Source organism: Theropithecus gelada, chromosome 16 (genome assembly GCF_003255815.1).
Source record: "Theropithecus gelada isolate Dixy chromosome 16, Tgel_1.0, whole genome shotgun sequence".
In the NCBI taxonomy this organism is placed as follows: domain Eukaryota; kingdom Metazoa; phylum Chordata; class Mammalia; order Primates; family Cercopithecidae; genus Theropithecus; species Theropithecus gelada.
In genome coordinates, this window is record NC_037684.1 from 15,068,088 (window position 1) to 15,085,482 (window position 17,395).

The window sequence follows — 17,395 nt, forward strand, 5'->3', positions numbered from 1 at the left end:
ACTCTCCATACTGGGAGATCCGAAGGCCTTAGGCTACGCCAAAAGTAGGGAGGTGGTGCGTTTTTGTCAGGAAAATGGCCTGACAGATGTCACTTGCATTGATGCGAGCGGGAGGAGGAACTGGTGGTTGGAAGCGGGCCCAGATGAGAGCGCAGCTGTGCTCTCTGACCAGCCAGGCCTACGCATGACGTGACGCCGGGAGGTGGAGTAAATTAAAGACTGCATTTTGGAAGGGCGTTCCTTTTTGCACAACTGTGTCGCCAACACTAAGATATAGTATAAAAATCTGTTTATTTTGTTCACGATATGTGGACAGAGTACAATTAGAGTCATTTCAGGAGTTACACACACTTTACAATGATGTGGGTGGCACCGGGGATTGCTGGGGTCTGGCAAGTACCTCATACTTACCTGGCTGGGGAGATACCATGATCACGAAGGTGGTTTTCCCAGGGCGAGGCTCATCCATTACACTCCAATTATGCTGACCCCCGCTGCTTTCCCAGATGTGGGAAACTCGACCGCATAATTTGTGATAGTGGGGGCTGCGTACGCGCTTTTCCCTGGTTGTGGTGGTTGAAATGAGAGTTTTGTTGTGTATTTGCTTTTGCTTTGTTTTTTGCCGGTGGAAGGATTGTTTGGCTTTGTTTACCTAGGCTGGAGTGCAATGGTGCCCAGATTCATGCGCCCAGCTTCTTTGGTTGTTTTAGGTTTTTGCCTTATTTTGGGGGGGCACAGTCTTGCTGTTTCCCAGGCTGGAGTGCACTGGAGCAATCTCGGCTCACTGCAGCCTCCACCTCCCGAGTTCCAGCTATTCTCGTGTCTCAGCTTCCCGAGAAACTGGGATTACATTACAGCAGTGTACCACATGCCCGGCTAATTTTTGTATTTTCAGTAGAGATGGGGGTCTTACCATGTTGGCAAGGCTGGTCTGGAACTCCTGTCCTCAAGTGATGCACACCTTTGGCCTCTCATAATGCTGGAAATACAGGCGTAAGCCATGGCACCTGGCTTTTTTTTTTTTTCTTTTGAGACAGAGTTTTGCTTTTTGTCACCCAGGCTGGAGTGCAATGGTGCAATCTCAGCTCACTGCAACCTCCGCCTCCTGAGTAGAGCTGGGAATACAGGCACCCGCCACCACGCTTGGCTAATTTTTTGTATTTTTAGTAGAGACAGGGTTTCACCATGTTGGTCAGGCTGGTCTCTTGATGTCAGGTGATCCACCCTCTTCTGCCTCCCAAAGTGCTGGGATTACAGGCGAGAGCCACCGCGCCCTGGGTTTTTTTTTTTTTTTTTTTCATTGTTTCTTTTGGTTCTTAATGCTTTTGGGGTTGCAGGGTTGTTACCGTTGCTTACTGTTTAAAGCTGTACCTTGCTATCGTTTAATGCTTAGGAACTTTAGTAAGGTAAATGCAATGATTTGTGGGTTTTTTTGGTTTTTATTTTTTGTTTTTTATAAGACAGAGTCTCACCCTGTTGCCCAGGCTGGAGTGCAGTAGTGTAATCTCAGCTCACTGCAACCTCTGCCTCCCAGGTTCAAGCAATTCTCATGCCTCAACCTCAGAGTAGCTGGACTGCAGCCATGCATGACCACAATAAGCTAATTGTATTTTTGGTACAGGCAGGGTTTAGGCAAGTTGGTCAGGCTAATCGTCAACTGCTGGCCTCAAGCCATCCGGCCTCAGCCTCCCAAAGTGCTGGGATTTTAGGCATGAGTCATCGTGCCCAGTCAAAACATGATAATAAAGTAAATTTCATGTGGGCCCGGCCTGATGACTCACACTTGTAATCCCAGTACTTTGGGAGGCTGAGGCAGGAGGATGGCTTGAGACCAGGAGCTCAAGACCAGACTGGGCAGCATAGCGAGACCCTCATCTCTATAAATAAAAAATAATAAAAATAATAATATAGCTACTAAAAATGTTCAATTGAATATGTTGAATGTTGCCCACACCATATTCCACTGGAGAAGCATTGCTCTACTTAATCTGTTTCCTTACTTTAAAGTTTCCAGACAGCCTTACTGTATTACTTCCATAAACTTATATGCCTGCTCTTCCTGGAATGCACTTCCCTGCCCTGCCGTTCTTCATCTACCTGGAAAACTTGTACTTCAGCCCTTCCAAACTGCCTGGGATCCACTCAGTGCCACTGAACCCACCTAACCTTATCTGTTAGGTACCATAGGCACAGGGCCTAGGGGCACTTCTTTTAAAAATCAGAAGAAAAAAATGAATTTTTAGCTGGAAGAAAATGTCATATATAATAATATATTCATGTTTTAATCAATGCAGTCATAAGATAGCATTTTTAATATACATTTTAATGGAAATATGTATATTTTAACAGAGGAGGCAGGCACACAAAGGCAAAAGTATGGGCCCTTCAAAATCGTAATGTGGCTCTGACTGAACTTTTTATAGTCTGGCAAGTCTGTTTTCCCTACAGACTATGATCTTATTTATTGCAGGCAGACTCGGTCTTTGCATTATTCCTCTTAGTATCCCCAGAGGCCAGGCCAGTGGACTGGACCTTGAACATTTAAATGGCTGTGAGTAAATGAAAAGTATGCACTACGTGTAAGTAATGACTTGAGAACAGGTGTTTTTCATCATTAGCAGCACTCAAAGAAATTCAATAATACTGAATGGTGAAAATACTGGAGTAGACAATGTGGTCATCAGAAATGAAGTTCTCCCAGCATAGCAAAAAGGGTCTGTTAGTACCTGTGATATCAGAGCCATGGGGGGCACAAATAATCATAGAGGCCTCAGAGCTGTTGTCAGCCTGGCATTCCTGGATACCATTGAAAGCAGCCAAAGTATTACTTTCCTGATGTGAAATCAAACCTTCTGGAATAAAATTAGGAAGATAGTTCAATAATGAGATTATATAGTATAACTGAGGTGGGCTGGGTCACACTTTGTGGATGAAGGTAATCCAGCAATTGTCCTAAATCAGCAATTGTACTAAATAGTGTGGAGTTGGTTTTTTGCTGCTGTTGTTGTTTTTTGTTGATTGGGGAGCGGTTAAGACAGGGTCTTACTCTCACTAGGCTGGAGTGTAGTGGCACAACACAGCCTCAATCTCCCCAAGCTCAGGTGATATCAGCACCTCGGCCTCCCAAAGTGATGGTATTACAGGCATGAGCTACCGCCCCTGGCCTAAACAGAGTTAGTATGGTTTTTATTGCAGAGCTTTGTGGCTGAGAAATGCAGCTTCAGGGCCAGTGTGTTTCAGGAGTGAATGGATTTGGCTCTCCACAACTCAGAGTGTTGAGTAAGACATTTAGTGGCCGGGCACAGTGGCTCATGCCTGTAATCCCAGCACTTCGGGAGGCTGAGGCAGGCAGATCACCTGAGGTCAGGGGTTCGAGACCAGCCTGGCCAACATGGCGAAACCCTGTCTCTACCAAAAACACAAAAAATTAGCCAGATGTGGTGATGCATGCCTATAGTTCCAGCTACTCAGGAGGCTGAGGCAGGAGAATTGCTTGAATACAAGAGATGGAGGTTGCAGTGAGCCAAGATCATGTCACTGCACTCCAGCCTGGGTGACAGAGTGAGACTCTGTCTTAAAAATAATAATAATAATAATAAATTAGATTCAGTGACATTGGCATTAATGACTTTTTTTTTTTTTTTTTTTTGAGACAGAGTTTTGCTCTTGTTGCCCAGGCTAGAGTGCAATAGTGTGATCTCGGCTTACTGCAACCTCCGCCTCCCACGTTCAAGCAATTATCCTGCCTCAGCCTTCTAAGTAGTTGGGGTTACAGGCATGTGCCACCACAACTGGCTAATTTGGTATTTTTAATAGAGACAGGGTTTCTCCAAGTCAGGATGGTCTCAAACTCCTGACCTCAGGTGATCCAGCTGCCTCGGCCTCCCAAAGTGCTGGGATTACAGGTGTGAGCCACCACGCCTGGCCAACATTAATGACGTTTTAACAGTCACAATTGCTCTGTGAACTCATATGACAAAACTCAGCTTTTAAAAACTACTGAGTATATATGTCACTCTCATATTTCTGAGCATCAGCCCTTCCTTCCTTGACCCCCATGAGGCTAAGGGATGGTTGGAAATTCAGAGATGAGGTGAGACTCACAAACTGAGGGGCATGTCTTAGGACAGCACACCTGAGTTGGCAGGAACAGCCATGATCTGAGATTAATAGGTGTGCGCGTGTTGCCCTTCCCCACGTGTGAGGGAACTCTCCAAATAACATTCTGTATTGAGGGGCTGTGTTTCTCCATCTCAACTTATTTGGGGCCTTTGATTTAGTCATGATTTGGTCATGTAGTTGGTTTGATTCTGTGTATGTGTGTGTGTGTAATATGTGTGCTATATATCTGTACACACATAATATGTATTATGTACAAGCAATTCTCCTGCCTCAGCCTCCTGAGTAGCTGGGATTACAGGCGCCTGCCACCACGCCCAGCTAATTGTTTGTATTTCTAGTAGAGACGGGGTTTCGCTGTGTTAGCCAAGATGGTCTCAGTCTCCTGACCTCGTAGTCCGCCTGCCTCGGCCTCCCAAAGTGGTGGGATTACAGGTGTGAGCCACCGCGCCCGGCCGCTCAGTAATTTTTTTTTTTTTTTTTTTTTTTTTAAGACGGAGTCTCGCTCTGTCGCCCGGGCTGGAGTGCAGTGGCCGGATCTCAGCTCACTGCAAGCTCTGCCTCCCGGGTTCACGCCATTCTCCGGCCTCAGCCTCCCAAGTAGCTGAGACTACAGGCGCCCGCCACCTCGCCCGGCTAGTTTTTTGTATTTCTTAATAGAGACGGGGTTTCACCATGTTAGCCAGGATGGTCTCGATCTCCTGACCTCGTGATCCGCCCGTCTCGGCCTCCCAAAGTGCTGGGATTACAGGCTTGAGCCACCGCGCCCGGCCTCAGTAATTTTTAAAAACTGAGTTTTAGGCCAGGCGTGGTGGCTCACGCCTGTAATCCCAGTACTTTGTACATCATACATACACAGATATACACATATAAGCGCACTCAGTTTGTTACCAAATCCAGGCCTGATGCTACTTGCCTGTGTGGCAGGAACTGCAGATACTTGAATCTTGGCAAAGTCAGTTTGGGGGTTCCAAAGTACAGGGGGCAGCAGTCGAGGGGCAGAATAGCCTGGGTTGGGGGTAGCCGCATTTTAAATGCATTCTCTTATTCAGTCCTCACAGAAATCTTGTGAGCCAGGCGGGCAGTATTATTCCCACTTTACAATTTTAGGAAACGAAAACAGAGAGAAAAAGTTTGACGAAGACCCAGAGTGGAGCAGCGATTCAGACCCGGCACAACCGACTCCATTGCTTTCCCCTATGTCTCCCCATCGCCACCGCCTCCCTGACTGCCCTGCTCGGCAGCGCCCGATTGAGACTGGTTGTTAGAAATCCGCGCCAGAATCTTTACGTGTGTCCAGAAAGGGAAGGAATCAACATTACACGTCAGCCTTCCCAAGATGGCAGCTGCTGAAGACGAGTTTCTGCCGCCGCCGCGGCTCCCCGAGCTGTTCGATTCCAGCAAACAGCTTCTGGAAGAAGTCGAAGGAGCGACTGAACCCACCGGTTCCCGGATAGTCCAGGAAAAGGTGTTAAAGGGCCTCGACCTCCTTCAGAAGGTTGCCAAAATGTTATCGCAGCTCGACTTGTTTAGCCGAAATGAAGATTTGGAGGAGATTACTTCCACCGACCTGAAGTACCTGATGGTGCCAGCGTTTCAAGGAGCCCTCACCATGAAACAAGTCAACCCCAGTAAGCGTCTAGATCATTTGCAGCAGGCTCGCGAACACTTTATAAAATACTTAACTCAGTGCCATTACTATCGTGTGGCCGAGTTTGAGCTACCCCAAACCAAGACCAACTCAGCTGAAAATAACACTGCTATTACTTCCACGGCTTATCCTAGCCTCGTTGCTATGGCATCTCAAAGACAGGCTAAAATAGAGAGATACAAGCAGAAGAAGGAGTTGGAGCATAGGTTGTCTACAATGAAATCTGCTGTGGAAAGTGGTCAAGCAGATGATGAGGGTGTTCGTGAATATTATCTTCTTCACCTTCAGAGGTGGATTGATACCAGCTTAGAAGAGATTGAGAGCATTGATCAGGAAATAAAGATCCTGGGAGAGAAAGACTTTTCAAGAGAGGCATCCACTTCGAACTCATCGGGCCATGAGAGGCCTCTAATAAAACCCTTCATTCTCACTCGGAACATGGCGCAAGCCAAAGTATTTGGCGCTGGTTATCCAAGTCTGGCTTCTATGACAGTGAGTGACTGGTATGATCAACATCAGAAACATGCAGTGTTACCAGATCAGGGAATAGCTAAGGCAACACCAGAAGAATTCAGAAAAGCCACTCAGCAACAGAAAGATCAAGAAAAGGAGGAAGAGGATGATGAACAAACACTCCAAAGAGCTCGAGAGTGGGATGACTGGAAGGACACCCACCCTAGGGGTTACGGCAACCGACAGAACATGGGCTAATCTTCCCACAACACCGCAGGACTGCAGGGTGCACACCTTCCCCGCCAAGCAAATCCATGCAGCCTTCCCCTCCCTGGGCTCCCGTTCAGCTGTGTACAACGAAGGCAAAGAGGCTTAATGTTGCTTTGAGTTCAATAAAGTGTTAAATTATTATTATTGTTACTATTATTTTTTGAGACGGAGTTTTTTACTTGTCACCTAGGTTGGAGTGCAATGGTGCGATCTTGGCTCACTGCAACCTCCACCTCCTGGTTCAAGCGATTCTCCTGCCTCAGCCTCCTGAGTAGCTGGGATTACAGGCGCCTGCCACCACACCCAGCTAATTTTTTGTATTTTGAGATGGGGTTTCACCATGTTGGTCAGGCAGGTCTTGAACTCCTGACCTCAGGTGATCCACCCACCTTGGTCTCCCAAAGTGCTGGGATTACAGACGTGAGCCACCGTGCCTGGCCTAAAGTGTTAAATTATTAAGCATGTATTTGTACTGTAGATGATGTGAGCCATCAATCTAGTTTTGGCATCATCATCCTCATCGTGGTGTGTTCCAATTTCTTAAGTGGAATGAAAAGAACACTGAGGGCCAGGCGCGGTGACTTAGTCTGTAATCCCAGCACTTTGGGAGGCCAAGGTTGGCGGGTCACCTGAGGTCAGGAGTTCGACCCCAGCCTGGCCAACGTGGTGAAACCCCATCTCTACTAAAACTACAACAATTAGCTGGGCGTGGTGGCAGGCACCTGTAATCCCAGCTACTCGGGAGGCTGAGGCAGGAGAATTGCTTGAACCTGACAGGCGGAGGTTGCAGTGAGCCGAGATCACGCCATTGCACTCCAGCCTGGGCAACAAGAGCGAAACTCCGTCAAGAAAAAAAGAAAGAGAGAGGGAGAGAGGGATAAAAGGGAGGGAGGGAGGGAGAAAGGGAGGGAAGGAGGGAGGGAAAGAAAGAGAAAAGGAAGGGAGGGAGGGAGGGAAAAAAAAAACCACTGAGAAATAGGTCTGATAATTAATGGCTGTATGAATTCTCTGAAAAAGTAACAAAGGTTCCTTCTATTATATGAGCCTGTGCAGAAAAAAGGAAAAAAAAATTTCTTATCACAATGCGATTTCTTTTGAATCTTTGGGAGCGGTAGCTAAGAGTGAACCAATCTGGAAGGGAATTCAGTAAAAGCGTAAAGAAGCAGATGGTGACGTCACTATTAGAGGCGGGCATATGTAGATAGGGGCGCAGTGATTGCCGGTTCTAGTGCGTTCTTCGCGCGGAAGAATTTTTCTAGCGAATATCAAAGAAGGTGTAGTCTGAGTTGTGTCATACGAAGAAGCGGTGGTTTCGAAATGATGCCTAAAAACAACTCACAATACAATTTGCCATGACTAAATAGTGTGTTGAGGACGGTGGTGAGGTAGCTAGTAGTAATTAACAACTCGTATTTATTTGGTAGGGGGGATACCGTGATGACGAAGGTGGTTTTTCTTAAGGCTAGGCTTTGCGTTGCACTTTGTATGTGTGCATTGGTCCTTGTGGTTTCCGCAAATGTGGGAAACTCGACTGTGTAATTTGTGGTAGTGGGGGACTGCGTTCGTGCTTTCTTCTGATTGCACAATGTGTTTGGAAAGATAGCATGTGTGCTATTGTTGTCATAGTGTTGTGGGTTTGGAATTGTGGTTGCGAGCTTAGGTTTTATCCGGCTATGTCTTTTTTCTGTTTAAAGTTTAGTTAGGCGCTTTTTTATGCACCTTCTATGAAAGGTGGAAAAATAAGTCAGATTCTCGGGTGGTGGTGTGCACCGGTGCTAGCTCCTCAGGAGACTGCGGTGGGGAAGATCATTTGATCCCAGAGGGAGACTTTAATGAGCCAGTATCGTGCCACTGCACTCCTGTCTGAGCGACAGAGACCCAATCTCAATGAAGAAAGAAAGAAAAAAAATTCCTGGGTCTTCAGGTGGGAAGTTAAGTACCTCATCCCTTGTAGTTCAGTTTTTCTGTGCAGATAAATTTACCAGTTTCCTGTGCAGATAAATTTACCTTAGCCTTTTCTTCTGGTGGGATGAATTGCTGAGGGTGGCTCAAGCCTGCAATCCCAGCACTTTGGGAGGCCGAGGCAGGTGGCTCACTTGAAGTCAGGAATTCCAGACCAGCCTGGCCAACATGATGAAACCCTGTCTCTACTGAAAATACAAAAAATTAGCCAGGCAGGCCGGGCGCGGTGGCTCAAGCCTGTAATCCCAGCACTTTGGGAGGCCGAGACGGGCGGATCACGAGGTCAGGAGATCGAGACCATCCTGGCTAACATGGTGAAACCCCGTCTCTACTAAAAATACAAAAAACTAGCCGGGCGTGGTGGCGGGCGCCTGTAGTCCCAGCTACTCGGAGGCTGAGGCAGGAGAATGGCCTGAACCTGGGAGGCGGAGCTTGCAGTGAGCCGAGATCGCGCCACTGCACTCCAGCCTGGGTGACACAGCTCGAGACTCCGTCTCAAAAAAAAAAAAAAAAAAAAAAAAAAATTAGCCAGGCATGGTGGTGCACATCTGTAATCCCAGCTACTCGGGAGGCTGAAGCAGGAGAATCACTTGAACCCAGGAGGCAGAGGTTGCAGTGAGCCAAGATCACACTACTGCACTCCAGCCCAGGTGACAGAGTGAGTCTCGGTCTCCAAAAAAAAAAAAAAACGGTCGGTGCACAGCTGGTACACACCAGGAGGTACAGGCTGAGGCATGAGAATAGTGTAACCACCCAAGGGGTTCACCTTGCCTGCTGCCTAGACAGAGCCAATTCATCAAGACAGGGGAATTGCAATAGAGAAAGAGTAATTCACACAGAGCCAGCTGTGAGGGAGACCAGAGTTTTATTATTACTCAAATCAGCATTCGAGGAACACAGTTTTTAAGAATAACTTGGTGGGTGAAGGGAAACCAGTGAGCCAGGAGTGCTAATTGGTCAGGGAAGAAATCATAGGGAGTCAAAGCTGTCTTCTTGTGCTGAGTCAGTTCCTGGGTGGGGACCACAAGATCAGATGAGCCAGTTTATTGATCTGGGTGGTGCCAGCTGAAGTACAAGGTCTGCAAAATATATCAAGCATTGATTTTAGGAGCAGTTTAGGAAGGGTCAGAATCTTGTAGCATCCAGCTGCATGACACCTAAACCATAATTTCTAATCTTGTGGCTAATGTTAGTCCTACAAAGGCAATCTAGTCCCCAGACAAGAAGGAGGTCTGCTTTGGGAAAAGGCTGTTACTGTCTTTGTTTAAACTATAAACTGTAAACCAAGTTTCTCCCAAAGTTAGTTCAGTCTACACCCAGGAATGAACAAGGACAGCTTGGAAGTTAGAAGCAAGATGGAGTCAGTTAAGTTAGATCTCTTTCACTATCTCAGTCATAATTTTGCAAAGGCTGTTTCAATTGCTTGAACCCGGGAGGCAGAGGCTGCTGTGAGCCGAGATCACACAACTGCACTCTAACTTGGGTGACAGAGCAAGACTCTGTCTCAAAAAAAAAAAAAGGCATTTCCCGTATTGCTCAGACGAAATTATACACACGACAAAGACACAAACACCAGTTACTCCCCTCAGTATCTGAGTTTTAATGTGGCAAAACAGACAAGAGGTTCCCTCTGAGTGAGGCCTGCTGAGCTTCTGCTAGTGATTCCTTCAGGATTCCACCCCCGACACACAGACAAGAAAAAGCACAAGCCTTCACAAATCAGAATTCTAAAATCAGATTTGGGCCCAGCGTGGTGGCTCATGACTGTAATTCTAGCCCTTTGGGAGGCTGAGGTAGGAGATCACTTGAGCCCAGGAGTTCAAGATCAGCCTGGGCAACATAGTGAGACCTCATCTCTATTTTTAAAAAATAATAATAAAAAAATAAAAATAAAACCAGACTTGGCCAGCATGGTGGCTCACACCTATAATCCCAGAACTTTGGGAGCCTGAGGCAGGAGGATTGTTTGAGGCCAGGAGTTGAAGACCAGCTTGGGCAACATAGCCAGATCCCACATCTAAAAAAATTAAATAAAACCCGATTTTTTTTCCTTTTTTTTTTTTTTTTTTGAGATGGAGTTTTGCTCAGTTGCCCAGGCTGGAGTGCAATGGCATGATCTCAGCTCACTGCAACCTCCACCTCCCAGGTTCAAGTGATTCTTGTGCCTCTGCCTCTTGAGTAGCTGGGACTACAGGTGCTCGCCACCACACCTGGCCAATTTTTTTTTGAAGTGGAGTCTTGCTCTGTCACCCAGGCTGGAGTGCAATGGCATGATCTCGGCTCACTGCAACCTCCGCCTCCCAGGTTCACGCAATTCTCCTGCCTCAGCCTCCTGAGTAGCTGGGATTACAGGTGCCCGCCACCACACCCAGCTAATTTTTGTAGTTTTAGTAGAGATGGGGTTTCACCATGTTGGGCAGGCTGGTCTAGAACTCCTGACCTTGTGATCCACCAGCGTCACCCTCCCAAAGTGTTGGGATTACAGGCATGAGCCATGCACCCAGACTTTTGTTTTTTGTTTTGTTTTGTTGAGATAGAGTCTCGCTCTGTTGCCCAGGCTGGAGTGCAGTGGCATGATCTCGGCTCACTGCAACCTCCACCTCCCAGGTTCAAACGATTGTCCTGTCTCAGCCTCCTGAGTAGCTGGGACTACAGGCGCCCGCCACGACACCCAGCTAATTTTTGTATTTTTAGTAGAGGTGGGGGTTTCACCGTATCAGTCAAGCTGGTCTTGAACTCCTGACCTCAGGTGATTCACCCGCCTTGACCTCCCAAAGTGTTAGGATTACAGGCGTGGGCCACTGTGCCTGACTGCCCGGCCAATTTTTGTATTTTTTGTAGAGACAGCATTTTGCCGTGTTGTCCAGGCTAGTCTCAAACTCGTGACCTCAGGTGATCCACCCTCCTCAGCCTCTCAAAGTGCTAGGATTACAGGTGTGAGCCATTATGCCCAACCAAAACCAGGTTTCTGAACTGAGACTTGAAAGGTCCAGGAGTACTTCCCCAAAACAGTGCCCTTTATTCTTCCAGTGGAGAAAAATGCCTTTAACAGGTCCCTTTCTATAGGTTAGGGAGAGTTAATAGGACCCTCGAAGAGTTTACATGGCCTCTGAGGAGGCCAACAGATCAGGAGAAGGGAAAGGGAGGATGGATTATGCTTGGGAATAATCATCAGAGACTTCTTCCAGAATCAGAAACCATTTCTCTGCTGCAAGCCAGTTTACGCGCCTAAAGTCAGCAATGTCCCTGCCTACAAGGGAGGTGCCAGACATGGCCCCTGGCTTAAAGGAGGGCTTGTCTCAGGGTGCCGAAATGTCAGGGTGTCCCAGAACAGAATGAGGTCCAGCTGCTTGTTCTCACAGTCCAATAATGAGATCCAGACTGGGAAAGAAGGGAGTTTATTGGCCAGGTGCGGTGGCTCACTTCTGTAATCCCAGCACTTTGGGAGGCCGAGGCAGGCAGACCACCTGAGGTCAGGAGTTTGAGACCAGCTTGGCCAACATTGTGAAACCCTGTCTCTACTAAAAATACAAAAATTAGTCAGCCAGATGCAGAGGCTTATGCCTGTAATCCCAGCACTTTGGGAGGCTGAGTCGGGTGCATCACGAGGTCAAGAGATGGAGACCATCCTGGCCAATATGGTGAGAACCCATCTTTACTAAAAATGCAAAAATTAGCTGGGCGTTGTGGTGTGTGCATGTAGGCCTAGCTACTCGGGAGGCTGAGGCAGGAGAATCGCTTGAACCCAGGAAGCAGAGGTTGCAGTAAGCTCAGATTGCGCCCCTGCACTCTAGCCTGGCGACAGAGCGAGACTGTCTCAAAAAAAAAAAAAAAAAAAAGAAAAGAAAAAATTAGCTGGACGTGGTGGCGGGTGCCTGTAATCCCAGTTACCCAAGAAGCTGAGGCAGGAGAATGACTGGAACCCAGGAGGCAGAGGCTGCAATGAGCCAAGATCACACCACTGTACTTCAGCCTGGGCGACAGAGCAAGACTGTCTCAAAAAAAAGACTAAAAGAAGGAAGTTTATTTCTGCAACTGGTTACAGGGAGAAGGTCAGAGTAACTCCACCAGACCAACTAAAAAAGTTAAAAGTTTTGGCCCAGCGCAGTGGTTCATGCCTGTAATCTCAACACTTTGGGAGGCCTAGGTGGGCAGATCACCTGAGGTCAGAAGTTCGAGACCACCCTGGCTGACATGATGAAACTCCAACTCTATTAAAACTACAAAAATTAGCTGGTAATGATGGTGGGCACCTGTAATCCCAACTACTCGGGAGCCTGAGGCAGGAGAATCGTTTGAAGTCGGGAGGCGGAGATTGCAGTGAGCTGAGATCATGCCACTATACTGCAGCCTGGGCAACAAAGTGAGACTGTCTCAAAAAAAAAAAAAAAAAAGTTACAAGTTTTTTTTTTGTTTTTTTCCCCAAAGCTTATATACATTCAAGGTCCATGCCGATATGTGGGAGTGCACCTACAAGGTGGGATGTTTCATTCAATCTATATCGAATCTTTTTTTTTTTTTTTTTTGAGAGAGTCCCCCTCTCTCCCAGGCTGGAGTGCAGTGGCACGATCACGGCTCACTGCAAGCTCCGCCTCCCGGGTTCAGGCCATTCTCCTGCCTCAATCTCCTAAGTAGCTGGGACTACAGGTGCCTGCCACCACGCCTGGCTAATTATTTTTTATATATATTTTTAGTAGAGATGGAGTTTCACCGTGTCAGCAAGGATGGTCTCGATCTCCTGATCTCGTGATCCGCCCGCCTCGGCCTCCCAAAGTGCTGGGATTACAGGCGTGAGCCACCACACCAGGCCTATATCTAATCTTTAACTAGGATCTAGGGTCTGAAAAGCTTTCTCTAGAGTCTTGGAAAGTTTCTTAATCTTAAGTGGTTCCCTGGTACAAGGTGTATGTGTAAAAATGCTATTATTATTTGATCAGACTTTAGGACCTGCGAAAGGCCAGATGGTGTCTTAATGGGTTTGTTTTTGCATTCCAGCCCTTGTACTCAGGCACCAGTTTCTCCAGTTCTTTGATGTTTAACATATGCATTCATCAAAATTACAGTAAAGGGTTGGTGGAACCAGATTGTTCTGGCTGCTGATAGAAACCTGGACTGCCACAAAGGGGTCACTGAGCCATGGTTAAATGCCCACAAAGGGCATCTTTTCATAGGATCACTGTTAAATTGTAATCCCACGTGGCAAATCAGTGTAGTGAGACACTGGGTTGCAGCAGAGAAAAAGGTTTAATCATAGGATCGCAGAACAAGGAGATGGAAAGAAACCTCAAATGTCTCCCAAACTCATCGTTTTATAAGGAACCCACTCCTGCCATAACGACCTACTTCCTTTATAATGACAATAGCACTAATCCATTCATGAGGGTGGTGCCCGCATGACCTAAACACATCTTAAAGGTTCTACCTCCCAACACCTCCATATTGGGGATCAAGTTTTCAACATATGGATTTTGGGGGACACATTCAAACCATACCAGTAGGTACACCACAGACACTTGATTGTAAGAATGATGGTCAGATGTGGCTGCCACGTATGGAAAGTTAAAATTTCTCTGCATGGGTCTTATGCACAGTGACAGCTAACAACTACAGTGAACTTGTTTGGTGCCAGGTACTATGCTAAGCACTGCACACAAATTAGCTCCTTTGAAACTCTCAGGCTGGGTGCAGTGGCTCACATCTGTAATCCCAACACTTTGGGAGGCTAAGGCAGGCGGATCACAAGGTCAAGAGATCAAGACCATCCTGTCCAACATGGTCAAACCTCATCTCTACTAAAAATACAAAAAATTAGCCGGGCATGGTGGCGCGCACCTGTAGTCCCAGCTACTCAGGAGGCTGAGGCAGGAGCATCGCTTGAACCCAGGAGGCAGAGGTTACAGTGAGCCAAGATTGCGCCACTGCACTCCAGCCTGACGACAGAGTGAGACTCCGTCACATACACAAAAAAAGAAACTGAAACTCTCAGCAACCCTCTGGTTATTATTATTCCCATGTTACGGATGAAGAAATTGAGGCCTATCAATGTTAAATAATTCCTCCAAGATCACACAGGGAGGTGACAGAGCCAAGACAGTTTCAGAGTCTGAACTATGAACCTAAACCACTATGTTATACCATCTAGCTTTACATAATGACTGCATTTGTGTTCTAACCTTTCAAAGTCAATACTCTCCAAGTTATCTTAATGACACAATAAACACATGTATTTAGAATTTTACTTCCTAGAAGTCCTCACTTTTTCAGTCCTGGGAATTAGTGACAAATATTGTATTCGTCTGTTCTTGTGCTGCTAATAAAGACATACCCAAGACTGAGTAATTTATAAAGAAAAGAGGTTTAATTGACTCATAGTTCTGCAGGGCTGGGGAGGCCTCAGGAAACTTACAATCATGGCAGATGGGAAGCAAACATGTCCTTCTTCACGTGATGGCAGGAAGGAGAAGTACTGAGTAAAAGAGGGAAAAAACCCTTTTAAAACCATCAGATCTCATGAGAACTCACTCACTGGTCACAAGAACAGCATGAGGGTAACCACCCCCATGATTAAATTACCTCCCACTGGGTCCCTCCCATGACTTGTGGGGATTATGGGAACTACAATTCAAGGTGAGATTTGGGTGGGGACATAGAGCCAAACCATATAAAGTATATTCAAATATATATATTTTTACTTGTCTCTTCTCATCATTCCTATATTCAACAGTATATTGAAGTTCTTTAATTTCAGCGATAACACTGAGGAAAAACATTAATTCAGAGTTTCAATAATTGTTCCCTAATCTTCATTATTAATGAGGGTGGCTGTACAGGTTTCTAAATGTGAAAGAATTAAGTTGTTTCCTTGCATTTCTGGTTCAGTTAAAATAAGCATACTGCTCTCTTTTGGAACAGGATGTCTCGGGCTGTTCCTCTTCCACTCCCCTGTCCTGTTCAACTTGGTACCTTAAGAAATGACTCCCTGGAAGCTCAGCTTCATGAGTATGTCAAACAAGGGAACTATCTGAAAGTGAAGAAAATTCTTAAGAAAGGTAAGCACCATATTGAGATGGCAGATGCACCTTGGTACACATTTCTGAATAGCGTTCAGAGAAAAAGGAATGTCATAAAGCTATGAATGAGTCCTTGGGGAAATCCAGAAATTAAATATAGAAATTAGATGTTCTCTAGCAGTGCAGTCAAGAGAGGTGTTAAATTCTTATTTTGAGGATGTTTTACTTTGTTTTGTTTTGTGCTGGGGAAGCAACCACAAGCACATCCAACTGCTACTGCTAGGCTCCTAAGGTTTCTCTGAAGTCACCCACCTTTGATTCTGCCTGATTCCTTTCCTTCAAATCTGCTCCATCCATTGAGTTCTCTGACACCTGTGGTTGACTGAGGAGAACAGTGTTCACAGCTGTCCCCTTCCTTGCTCCTTACTTCCACTTGGTGCCCTTTTTCTAGGGTTTTCTTGCTGAAGAATACAGGCAGACGTGGCTCAATGGCTGAAGCAGTCTTCAAAAGAACCAACAAACATGCCATGTGAATTTGGTCTGAGGAAACAAACCAAAGAACCAACGAACAAAAACCCATACACAAACAGAACCTTTTCTGGTGTTTGGCTCCTGATCTAGGGACCCAGACCTGCTTTTTTTTTTTTTTTTTTTTTTTTTTTTTGAGATAGAATCTCACTCTGTTGCCAAATGCAGTACAGTAGCATGATCACAGCTCATTGCATCCTCGACCTCCATGGGCTCAGGTGAATCTCCTGCCTCAGCTTTCCAAATAGCTGGGACTATAGGCGTAAGCCACCATGTCTGGCTAATTTTTGTGTTTTTTGTTTGTTTGTTTCTTTGTTTCTTTGTTTGTTTTTTGTAGCGATGCTTTTGCCTTGTTGCCCAGGCTGGTCTAGAACTTCTGGGCTCAAGTGATCTGCCCATCTCAGCCTCTCAAGGTGCTAGGATTACAGGCATCAACCCAGACCTGCTATTTTCAATGTGAGCAGAGGTCCTGCTGGATCCCCCCTCTCTTTTCTTAGTATTGAAGGGAAGGCTTCTGAAACTTCTCTTTGCTGATTTGTGGAATAGTCAGGGTGACCTGGTTTTTCTCCACTTGCTTCAACAGCATTCCTGAAGATGTCCAGAAGGGTAACCCCAATTTTCCAACTATCCCACTGAATAGTTCCCTCATGAAGTTCTCATGGCTGGCACAGCGAATCCCATCTATCTGTAAACCCAGCACTTTGGGAGGCTGAGGCAGGAGAATTGCTTGAGGCCAGGAGTTCAAGACCAGTCTGAGACCAGCCTAGGCAACACTGTGAGACCCTGTCTCTACAAAAAATAAAAAAAAAATTAATCACTAGTTGATACTACAAGCATGGTAGTGCATGCCTGTAGTCCACCACACCAGGAGGCTGAGGCGAGACCCCATCTCAACAACAAAAAAATAAGCTCTCAAACCTTTTCATGTACTACCCCTAGGGTCCATAAGTGAAGTAGCTCACACTGAGCTCAATCATTTATGTGAAAGGTCCTGGGCTTTTTTTTTTTTTCCCTCAAAATTTTGCATTTTACTCCATAACTATCCACATATGTTTTAAAATAAAACGTTGTAAAACTCTGCTTCTCGGGCCAGGTGTGGTGACTCACACCTGTAATCCCAGCACTATGGGAGGCCAAGAGGGGTGGATCACCTGAGGTCAGGATTTGAGACCTGCCTGGCCAACATGGTGAAACCCCGTCTCTACTAAAAATAATTAGCTGGGCATGGTGGCGGGCGCCTGTAATCCCAGCTACTTGGGAGGCTGAGGCAGAAGAATCGCTTGAACTCGGGAGGCAGAGGTTGCAGTGAGCCTAGATCGCACCATTGCACTCCAGCCTGGGCAACAAGAGTGAGATTCTGTCTCAGAAAAAATAAAAAATAAAAAAAAAATAAAACTCTGGG

The 17,395-nt window shown here is 46.3% G+C and overlaps 1 protein-coding gene, 2 non-coding genes and 1 pseudogene across 6 annotated transcripts in view; all 4 read left to right on the top strand.

Moving 5' to 3' along the window:
• Nucleotides 1-17,395, top strand: part of TEX14 (testis expressed 14, intercellular bridge forming factor) — a 143,382-nt gene that overhangs the window by 25,817 nt on the left and 100,170 nt on the right. For all 4 annotated transcript variants that reach the window (XM_025361598.1, XM_025361600.1, XM_025361601.1 and 1 more), the window contains exon 2: nt 15,368-15,504. In XM_025361598.1, coding sequence (XP_025217383.1) covers nt 15,369-15,504 — 136 coding nt within the window. In that variant the 5' untranslated portion in view covers nt 15,368. The remainder of the gene's footprint in view (nt 1-15,367; nt 15,505-17,395) is intronic.
• Nucleotides 404-566, top strand: LOC112610443. Its single transcript, XR_003116345.1, has one exon. It is a non-coding gene; the product is annotated as a U1 spliceosomal RNA (small nuclear RNA).
• On the top strand, nt 5,459-6,481 carry LOC112609149 (annotated as a pseudogene).
• On the top strand, nt 7,903-8,070 carry LOC112610478. The gene has a single exon (XR_003116375.1). It is a non-coding gene; the product is annotated as a U1 spliceosomal RNA (small nuclear RNA).